Genomic DNA, 11,200 nt, shown 5'->3' with positions numbered 1-11,200 from the left:
TATCATTTGTCTACTTAAAAAGCTCTTTCATATACTTTCGAATTCTGTATACCATTTACTAGACCAAGTTTTATAGTCTAATACTAAAACGCGGTAACATTATTTTCTCTATAGACAGGAGAGAGTGAAGGGAAAGGGACCACAGTATGGGCTCACTTGAGGTTTTGGATTGGAAAACACCAAGCTTTTCTATTTTTTTTTTTTAAGGATGGGTATACTTTATTGAAAACAAGAACACCAGTATAAAACAAATAAACTATAAGAGGACAAAAAAAAAAGTGTAAATAAGTTGCATATTCAACGCTAAAAACAAGCTGCATAGAGGAAACCCAGGAAGACTCCTACATTAGATAACTCAAATCCTACCACTGTGTTCCTTAAAAACAGAAAAAACCACCCACCAGTTGCTTCAAAGAGCTTAATTTAGCACTATGAGAGTTCGTTTAGATCCCTTAAACCAGATTGTTTAACCTAATTTATTAACTAAGTGATTACTTAGATAAGTTTTCAGATCTAGATTAAACAAAAATAAATCATATCATGCAAAGATGTGGAAAAGTAAATAACATCACGATATGATTATCCAAGAAAACCAATGAAACTAACCGTTTCAAGGTAAAAACCTGAGGAGGATTTGACGTAACTATCCTCAAGGTAAACCAAATGAGTATATGAACCATTCTTTAATAAATGTGTAGATTAGATTTCACCACAACATCAAAACTAAAAAAAATAAAAATAAATAAATAATATTAAAATGAGTATTTGCTTAAGTTATTGATGATGTATTGAAATTTAACTTACTCATCTATCAATAAATAGTTAGGATTTTTATAATAAATCCTATAATGTCACTACCTCACAAACTTTAGAGGATATCGATCAAGGACTTGATATATATCATAAAATTAGGTCAAGAACAATATAACTTTGTTTTAATCCTATTTAGAATAACCTTATCCTTTCTCTGCCGATAACCATGTAAAATGATGAAAAAAACAGTTCACACACGAAACACGACTAGTCATAATATTTTTATTAGTCAAACTATATTGCCAATCACACACACGCAGGGGCGGAGCCACGTTGCCCCTTGGGGGGGCCGTGGCCCCTGCAAAAAAAGAAAAAGTCCAGCAGGTTATATTGAAATTTTAATTGGGCCCCCCCAATTATGTACATCCGGCCCCCCTTTTATTTCTGTTCAATTCACTCCCAAGCCCCAGCATGCTCCAGTTTCAATTGTAGGTTTCTTTTATCTTCTAATAACACAAAACATGACCCCCTTATATTTAAATACTTAAAGGCACTACTCAACAAAATAACATTTTATCACCCATTCTCAATCTCAAAATCAGAACAATTTCTTTTGCTATTCTTTTTAGAGAGGTGCTACGTCTACAAAATTTTTACAGTATTTTTACAAATCATAAGTGGTTAGTTATTATTGGTTCAAAATTTGAACCTAACACTAAGATTATTTTTCTGCTCCAACAATAACAATCAATAACAACCTGCCACTTAGAATTTGTTGTAAAAATGTTGTGAAAATATTGTAGACATATCATTTCTCTTCTTTTTATTCTCTTCTTGTCTTCTGTGTACACGCCACCGCCCACTCCACTAGTACCTGCAGCCCCTAAACAAAACAAAACCTCAGCTTAGCCCTCCTTTCAAACTCAGTCCTCACGATCCTAAAAAAAAAAAAAAAACTTGACCATTATTTTCTTTCTTGCTTTCTTAAAATAAATCATTCAGAGGGTAAGTTTTTCAGTTTTCTTTTCTTTCTTCAGCACTATACCTTCATCTCTTTTTTTAGTGTTTTTTTTTTTTCTTCTCAACTATATACGCTTACTTAAATATTTACATGCACTTTAATTTTTCATAGATTTTTAGAGAAATTTATTATTGAAGGCATGGGGAGGTATGAATAACATCCATATAATTAATAATAGGAATGATGATAGGTTGACTGTTTAAATTACAGTGGATTTTTTTTTTCTTAAGTACGAATAACATCCATATAATTAAGTAAAAATTTCTAATTAAGAGTTTATTTTTTAAGTTTTTTTTAGGTTAATTTTTGAGTCATATTCTTAAATCTTAAAGAATTATGAGCAAACGAAAAATAATTGATGCATTCTTTAAGAAAAAAAATGTTAGCAATTTAGAATTTAGGACACCTATGATTGTAGAAACAAATGCGGCTATAGATATAAATGCTGATACTTCAATGCCTAATGAACACCCTTCCAAATGTTCAAGAATTCAGTCTGAAGAGATAGATCGTGATCCAAGATCACGTAAACAAATATGTGAATTTTCTATTAACAAACAAGATGAATCTGACGAGTTCATCTCAAAGGAGGTCCATATCAACCTAAAAATATAGACTGTCCATACAACAATGATAATCATCGTTGTCGAAATCAGGCCCGGCCCCCCCATGTATAAAATCCTGGCTACGCCCCTGCACACACGCAACTATACAGCATCCCACTCACTACCACTTGGCAAGTTGATAAAAGTGCTATAGTAAATCATTTCCCATGGCTAGTTACGAATCCATGGCTGGAAATTGAGGACTGAGACATGCATATGGATATATTTAAAAAGTTGATAGTTTTTTTTTTTTTTTTTTTTTTTTTTTTTTTTTTTTTTTTAATGAAAATTTTCTTTAAAAATCCAAACTTATGGTAAAGCCAATTTCATGTTTTTTATTATACACTACATGGCACATAAATGTTTGCCAATTGTCACAAATTTCTATAATCTTGAATAGCCTACACATCTCCAAGCAACGAAGAAACAATTCTGATTTCTGATTTATAAATTGCAGATTTAAACATGTCCAATATTCATAATAAACGAAGGAGAAGCATTGAACCACTACCCGTAATACTGTGCCCTTGATTGGAATCAATTTACAATTTAATGTAATAGAATGCAAATTGATCCTTTAACATTACTTCTCTTTTTCTGCATTCAAATGGGATGGGGTGCTTAGCTTTCGCTGTTGTCAGAGTCCATAGTCTTCTGGTTTTCTTTTACTGCAACACACACACAAACTTCCACTGAAACCTGCATTACAAACCCAACCCAAGGCAATTTCACTCTGGCTAGACCTCAAACTATGCCCATAAATACCTATCCTTGCCAAACACAAGTGCCTCAGCATAAAAAAGAGGCTGGCATCGAATAGATTTTAGTCTTAACCCTATTTATTATATAGGTGGGGATGTATATATATAGATCAACTATACAAACTGTCTTTCACAATATCTAAGGGTACTAATACCGCTTCCATCAAAATAAGCGAAACGGTCATTTTACCTAGGACTCATCTCCGTGCTCAAGCAGGCTTTCTGTGCCTTGCTCTTTGCCCCGAGCTCTTGCCTTCCAGATATTCTCCACTTCCTCAAATGTCAATCCCTGTGTTTCTGGCAACAGCACAATCACAAACACAAATGCAGCTACAGCCACACAGGCAAGAATCAAGAAAGTTTGACCAGTCCCCACAGCTTCAGCAACTGAGAGAAAAGACAGGGACACTATTAGATTCGAAATCCAATTCACAGTAGCCGACATTCCCCCACACATCCCACGATATGCTTCAGGATATATCTCTGAGTTGACAGTCCACGGCACAGGTCCCATCCCAGGTGAGAAGAAAGCAATGTACAGGGCTAAGCCTAAAATTGCCAACCACCCATATATTCCACTTGAACTGGATGATTCGAAAATAAATGCCAGAGAAAGGAGAACAAGGGATACAAATACACCAGCTAAGCTTGTGAGGGCTAACTTCCTCCGCCCAGAATGTTCAATAAGGTAAATGCCTAAAATTGTTCCAGCAGCATTCATGGCAGCAACAATAAGGGACAGGAGAAGGGCTAACTGGTTATTTTCAAAGCCGGCCAACTGGACGATTGTTGGGCTGTAGTACATGACTGTGTTGATACCAGTAAACTGCTGAAATGCCTGCAAATCACAAGTTTCTGTCACTATATGATCATCAAACTTCATAGAAAATATAGTGAAAGGATGTTCCATGAGGCACATGCTAGTCTCATGTCTGGTAATCAAGGGTTTTTCCTTCTTCTTTTTCAGGAAATTAACTACTGATTTAAGAATAAATGATAGAAAATTGACAATTTCATTTTTCTGCTGACACTAAAGATGTTGCTGTGAAATTCTCAAATATGTCCCCGCTTACCCATTTAAATGCTTTAGGAGCTCAAACATTTTCCAGTCACAGAAGTGTTACAATGATGTTTAAATGCAACAGATATCTCTATCCAAAAGAAGTAAGAAAAGGAAACAGGCATCTTGTCACACACTAATGATGATGAAAACAACCTAACTGGATGTCAATGGAGCATGCTCATTTGACACAAGGACAAAAGCATGTATGACGTGTCAAGAAGCATAGACTCAGAGTACTCCAACCTCAATAAAAGGCTACAAACTCCTGTTTTTTGGAGAATTCGATGTAACCATATAAACAAAATCCCATATAGACCAAAGAGACGACCTATAGAACCATGACAGTTTTCTACTAAATTTCTACTCTTACCTGTAGTCCAGCCCCAACCACAAATGCAAGCCTGATTTGTTTTATTCTAAAAACATCCATGTATCTGATATTAGCTCTTTTCTGGCGTTCCTCCTCTACTTGAGCAGTAAGGTAATCAATTTCATCCTCTAAGCGGGAAAAGTCATAAATTTTAGAAAGCACAGAAATGGCTTTAGATTTATCATTCTGCACATTAAGATAGAAGATATGAATACGGTTGTGTAAAGGAAACTGAGTTAGAGAGACACAAATAGAATGGTATAAGTATCTTGTACCTTCATAAAAAGCCACCGGGGAGACTCCGGCAGAAAGATCATAAGAATGAACTGAACGATGGCAGGCACGCCTGAAACTCCAAGCATCCATCGCCATGTCCCAGGGACCTACTCAAGCATTAGTATGTTAGAAATCATATACCAGAGTAATTGAAAACCTTTGCAAACAGAAAATGCAAGACGTAAAATGCTCACAACCTAACAATTATGACACACACCCGATGCCTTCAACTAACTGACCCTTTCCCCATTCCAGTGACAAATGGAGTGCAGAGAGGGCATAACAACCCCCCCCCCCCCCGCGGGTCTTTGGTGTTTTGAACCCTCCCAACCCGTTTGGTACCAGCTTATTTTCAGTTTTTTGAAAATGGGGTTGTTTGAAAAACCTTTATCTAGAAAAAAAGTGAAGTTTAAAAAAGCTATACTTTGAAAATTATAGTTTGAAAAGGTGTTACCAAATGGGAAGTCATGCATAGTGCATATTTTTGCCCCATTATTGGCATATGACGCACACTGAATTTTGAATCCCTACATAGTGTTTTTTACTTAATTATTCGTCCTTCAATTAAGAAATGCAAAAAAAAAAAAAATTCAGAAACATGCTATTTACAAGCACAGCACTCTGCATGATCTAAATTAAGCAGAACAGAAATTAGGCAGAACAGAACAGAAAAGAAGAGATTCCTTCAGTGATGCTACTCAGTGTGAAATCTTAAAATAGCAAGCCCCAATTTCTATCTTGATGCTTCCCCTTCACAACTGCAAATTCAGGTCATATCTTTCCAGCAAAGTATCTGTAATAAACAAGAATATAACACTCCTGCAACAACTTTTGTGTCAAAAAGAAAAAATACAATCACCCCAGCATTTCATTACTAAAAATAATCCATTTGTGAATTAACAATTGAATTTTTGCAAATTTATTTGCCCAATGGAGAACAAAGTCCAAGAAAACTGCTAAATTAAACAAGTAAAAAGTACATTAAAAAAAAATTAAAAAAAAAAAAAAAAAAAAAAAACTCCAGATAGCTTACAAACCATTCAAAAATGTGATCCATCTACCATTAAAGACAGTACAAGATTCCATCCATCTCCTAACATCTGTCTTCAGATGTTTATACTCTTATAGAAATTAGCATATTAAATAACAAATATGGATATTTGAATATTTTCAAATATCATTTATAGCTAATCTAAGCAAGGCTCAAGATTCTACTCATATGTTTCAGCATCATGATCAGTTTTAGAGCCTTAAAGAATAGAATGGTTAAGTAATGAAATTGACCTCACTATAGCTTATAAACCCAGAATCTTAAAAATTTACAAAATCACAACATTTTGATGGATTCTAGCCATTTTTTCCATATAGAAATATGCATCTAATTAAGTAAAAGAGGGCAAAAGCAAATTGAATAGTGGAGCGAGATAAGCCTAACCTCTGTAAAAGCAAGATTTACAAGGTAGGCAATAAACTGTCCACCAGTTATCATAAGCACATTTGTGCTCACCAGACTTCCCCTTATTTCTGAAGGTGATGCTTCCGCAATATACACAGGAGCAGTCACAGATGCTACACCAACACCCAGGCCAACAAGAAGTCGTCCCAATATAAGAACATATGGATCCGGTGCCGCAGCCATGACAACTGATCCAACAGCAAAAATAACATCAGAAATAAGAGTAGCCTTCTTCCGTCCATAGGAATCATTTAACCAACCCCCCGTTGTTGCTCCAATAATTGCACCAACCAAGGCCATGCTGACAATTGTTTCCTGTCACCTTAAAGAATCAGAAGTTTCAAAGAAGAAAAGATTTGCAATATTAACCATTTGCTTCATGGTTAAGAAATGTAATGAGTAAAGAAAACAAATGTGAATATTGGCCTTGCTGCTCTCTATTTTTCAGTTAACGGGTGATATAACTCTCTCTCTCTCTCTCTCTCTCTCTCTCTCTCTCTCTCTCTCTCTCTCCCCACAATAGATGCAGAGACATCATGCACCACCCACAGTGTTTCAAATGGAAATCCTGGTGAGGGACTCAAACCACCAAATACTCCACATCCTTACATTCTTGTTTTCCCTCTTCTTATCCACACTCAACCAAATGCTATACCAGTGTGGATCCAATTTTCTATCCATGACTCCTCTCTTCTTGAGAATCCATACATAACTTATCACTATATAGACAGCTCTCTCTCAAGCTCTTGTTTAGGTTTGAACCTCAATGGGATAATAAAAAGGAGTACCTAACAACATATCTTCATAGACCAAGAACTACAAGATCAAAATAGCATTAATTTTCCCAATGCAAAAGAAATCACTATCACAGCAATATAAAGCTTGTACCTGTAGGAAATAACTCTCCCTGACCACCTCAAAATCATCTTTAATATACAGAAGGGCTCCTGATATCACACCTGCATTTAACATTATCACGTGAGGTAACAATTTCAGAAAGATCAAATAGCAGCTAAAGAAGGAAAAAATGAAAACCTGAATAACTACAGAGATCCAAGATAAACTACGAACCACTTTAATATCAAATTCATACTTCATATACTTCTACAAAGGCAAGTTCTTGTTCTTCCAAAACTATTCTATAGGAAAGAATTTTAATCTAGAGAAATTAAAATGCAATTTCTTCATCACCCTTAATAGTATCTTTCATCCTTCATTCTATAGCTTAGTTGGTTAGAAAAAAGTGTTTAATGCTTCTTTAAAAGAGGCCAAAGGATTATGGCATCAGAACACAATTTCCTGTATGCTTACCTTGTAAGGCAATTAAGAACCAAAGAATATTTCAGATTATTTCTAATTGAGGGTTATTGGAATATTCCTAACAACAAAGACTACGAACCTTTAAAAAATTCATGCATGGAAAAGCCATAATGACGCCAATTCCAGTTCTAGACTAGAAAATTGTACAGGAAACTGCAGTGACAAGTTGCTTAAAGGAGATCAGCTTTTTTTCCTCATTTCAATTCTAAATTTCCTTGTACTCTCTTGTAGGAGACTGATAGGAAATTATATATAAGAAAAGAAAAGCAATAGCTTAAGTTTGCTCATGTAGAGAGGAAGACAATGGTTACATTGAATCTGAAAAACACATAAATTCCATATTTGGTAATGTATGCTGAACTAAAATTACTAAACCACTAGATTATAATTGGAAAGTTATACATGCATTGAGTGGATTTCATACCCATGACCTCAGTCTCCAACCATTCTTACGGGAAAATGAGGTGTGGTGCCATTTGAGCTAATGCTCATTGGCGCGTGTCTAAACTAAACGCCTAAATTCATCTCAACACATTTCTAGGGTTATAGGCACGCAAAAAAGGTGTAAAGACTTTAATTATGAATCTCATGATGCATTTAGGGAACAATTTGTATTATTAATGAGTACAAAAGATGTGATTGAAAATATAATTAATAGTTAAATTGAACATTACTTGCTTATTAGTGCATGCAAACGTATGATTTCATAGGCGTTACTGTATTTTCAAAAAAACAGTAGAGTGAAAACTTAACAGTTAGACAATGGTTGAGTGTAAAATTAGCAAATGCTCTCACAGGAAAAAACCGAAAAGCCCCTAATCCTTCGAAAAACTAAAAAAAGGAAAGTCACTTCCTAGACACACAAACGAATGACACTGGTGTGTTGGTGTGTTTAGATGTACTCTGATTGCCTATTTTGCAGAAAGTATTGTAGAAAAAAAGGGGTGAAAACGTTTTTCTTGGTGTGGGGGCCATCAAGTTAACCTTAGAAAGTCCGAAAAAATAGCCTTTTTTTTGCGTTTGCCAACCGCACACGTCAAAGAGTTAGGACCCAACCATGAATTTTGTATTCAACTACAGATCATGTAAATGCATTATGTATCTATAATAATATTTAAACAGGAGTGAATGAGACACATTCAGCATAAATTAAGATTAAGAATAACTCAAAACAAAGTCAGCTCCTGTATTTTAAGACAAATTAGTAAGCGTGTATACTGTATATTACCAATCTAAAACCGCCCAAAGAGAAAAAAAATAAATAAAATAAAACCCATATGATATTTTATATTAAATCAAACAGATTATTTTTTATAATAAAAAATGTATCCAACTGGATGGTATGAAGATCACATCAAGATATCCCATAAATGAACATATAATAAGTATGATGATATATAATTAGGTGTATATTTGGGAATAGTTTATTTCTGGTAGCTTATTTTCATAATAATTATAAAAAATATATAAATAGTTTTAGTAATTTTTAGTTAAATGTGTAAAAAAGCTGGATTATTTGAAAAAAAAAAATAAAGACAAAAGCAAAAATGTAAAACTTTTTTCAACAATCCCCAAACCCACATTAGATATCATTAGATTTAAATACAAAGTCGAGATCCTTACCTCAACTGGTATTTTTTGGTGTTTCCAACAAAATTAGTTTCAAATTATCGAATTATCAGACCAAAAAAAAAAAAAAAGTGCGATATTTAAGCATATATTACAGAAATATGAATTATCTTCAAGAGGGTCCAGTCCAGTCGCACATCACCACGTTTTAATTAATAAATAAATTAATAATATTATTAAAACACAAAAAAACCACACACACAATACTCGTCACTTTCATTTTTCACGTTTAAAAGTGAGACAGAGAATTAGAAATAATGAGAGAATTGATAAAAGTTTAAAAACCTAAAATTAATGAACTTTTTTTTAAAATAGTAAACTATTCTTTTAATTAGTTTATTTGTGTTTTTAAATTTAAAACTATTTAACTAAAAAAATAGGGTTATTTCAGAGAATTTAAGAACTTTTGTAAAAATATTTTACTATGCAAAATAATGAAATCCAAACAGAAGTCCTTTTATTTTTTTGATACAAAATATAAATTCTGTATGGATATATATACAGTGATCAAAGAACAAAAATAAAACACATACTAATCAATACACAAAAAAATATTAGTACTATTTAAAAAATAAATTAAAAAAAAAAGAGAGGAAAATGGTGTTGAATGTAGATTTACCAGTGTCGTAGCCGAAGAGCAATCCACCGATTCCGGCGACGAAAGTCAATCCGAGCACGTACGGATTCTTGAAATACGAAATTTTTCGCTCCGGGTACGTGTCCAAGTACCCCGAGCTCCCCGGCATCGACTCCAGCGTCAGCGTCATTTCCCCTGTTTTCTCCAGTTTTTTCGATTCGAGAAAATCGAAACCTAATCACGAAAATTCGCACCGATTTTTTATTTTTTTTGAATTTTTTTTTTTGGTATTGTATTAAGATTAATCGAATTCCGAATCAAAACAACGTAAAGGCAAATTGATCGGGAATCAGATTAATCAAATTGCTTAGCTCTGTTTTTTTTTTTTTTTCTTTTTTTCAAAAAAACAGTGACTTTGGTAAACAAGCGCTAATTTCTACTAATTGAGAGAGAGCGAAAACCTAAGCGTTGAGCTTTGTAGAAGAAATTTGAGCGGAGTAAAAGGTTTTCCCTGAGTAAAAGGTTTTCCTGAGGAAATGGATTTCTCAAATGTGAGAGTAATTCATATTTTCCTCTCCTTTTTCAGAGAGAGAGAGAGAGAGAGAGAAAGTGAGAAACTCGTGAGTGAGTGCAGAAGGAGAGAGTTAGGTGGGTGAGGAAAAAGGTAGAGCTGACGGCTTCCTATATTTAAAGACCTCAAAAAGTGAATCGAAACGTTTTTGTCTCGGGAAAATAACGGGTTCATGACACCTGTCTGTGAGAGTCACTATAATCATTAATCAGGAATCAGCCGTATGCTCCTAACTGCTTTTTATTAAATGAAAGGTTTAAATTTGATATTGTAATTATTTAGTATAAATTAGTTATAATCGAAAAAAAAATTGAGTGATTTAAATTGAGCTTAAATATATTGTTTGTCTCTAGAATTTATATAGTTAGCACTTTTTTAGATTTTGAAGTTTCCAATTGGGTTTTTTTAGTTTTAGAAGCTTCACAAATGAGCGGTATTGGTTATTTTTTCATTCACTTCGGTTAGGTTTTTTTTTTTTTTTTTTTATATAATGGAATAATAATGCAGCACTTTTTTTTAATGATGTAACAACTTATTTTTTGTGGAAAATTATAGTACAATTTATTTTTTCACCTAAACAAATAGAATTAGGAAAATTTGTACACCTACTCAACCACATTTTTTCAGTTTTTAAACAACATTACACGAATTTTCATATACTTTTTCACCTACACGTATTTATACATATATTTTCAGTTTTTAAGTTCATGTACCAAAAACCCCCTTGATTGCCAAGATGCATTTGAGCATAATGAATTCAAGTTAAGTGTATCCTATTAAATAGATTATGATGAACAA

General features: G+C 33.6%; 1 protein-coding gene across 1 annotated transcript; it reads right to left on the bottom strand.

Moving 5' to 3' along the window:
• Nucleotides 1–2,789: 2,789 nt before the first annotated feature.
• Nucleotides 2,790–10,496, bottom strand: LOC126701779 (inositol transporter 1). Its single transcript, XM_050400139.1, has 6 exons — nt 9,874–10,496; nt 7,194–7,264; nt 6,285–6,620; nt 4,849–4,956; nt 4,574–4,759; nt 2,790–3,978 (listed from the first exon to the last, which is right to left on the bottom strand). The coding sequence occupies exons 1-6, from the start codon at nt 10,019–10,021 to the stop codon at nt 3,331–3,333; spliced, it is 1,497 nt and encodes a 498-aa protein (XP_050256096.1). The 5' UTR covers nt 10,022–10,496; the 3' UTR covers nt 2,790–3,330.
• Nucleotides 10,497–11,200: the final 704 nt, after the last annotated feature.

This window comes from Quercus robur, chromosome 10 (genome assembly GCF_932294415.1).
Source record: "Quercus robur chromosome 10, dhQueRobu3.1, whole genome shotgun sequence".
NCBI classification, from domain to species: domain Eukaryota; kingdom Viridiplantae; phylum Streptophyta; class Magnoliopsida; order Fagales; family Fagaceae; genus Quercus; species Quercus robur.
This window is presented reverse-complemented; position numbering and strand designations above follow the sequence as displayed.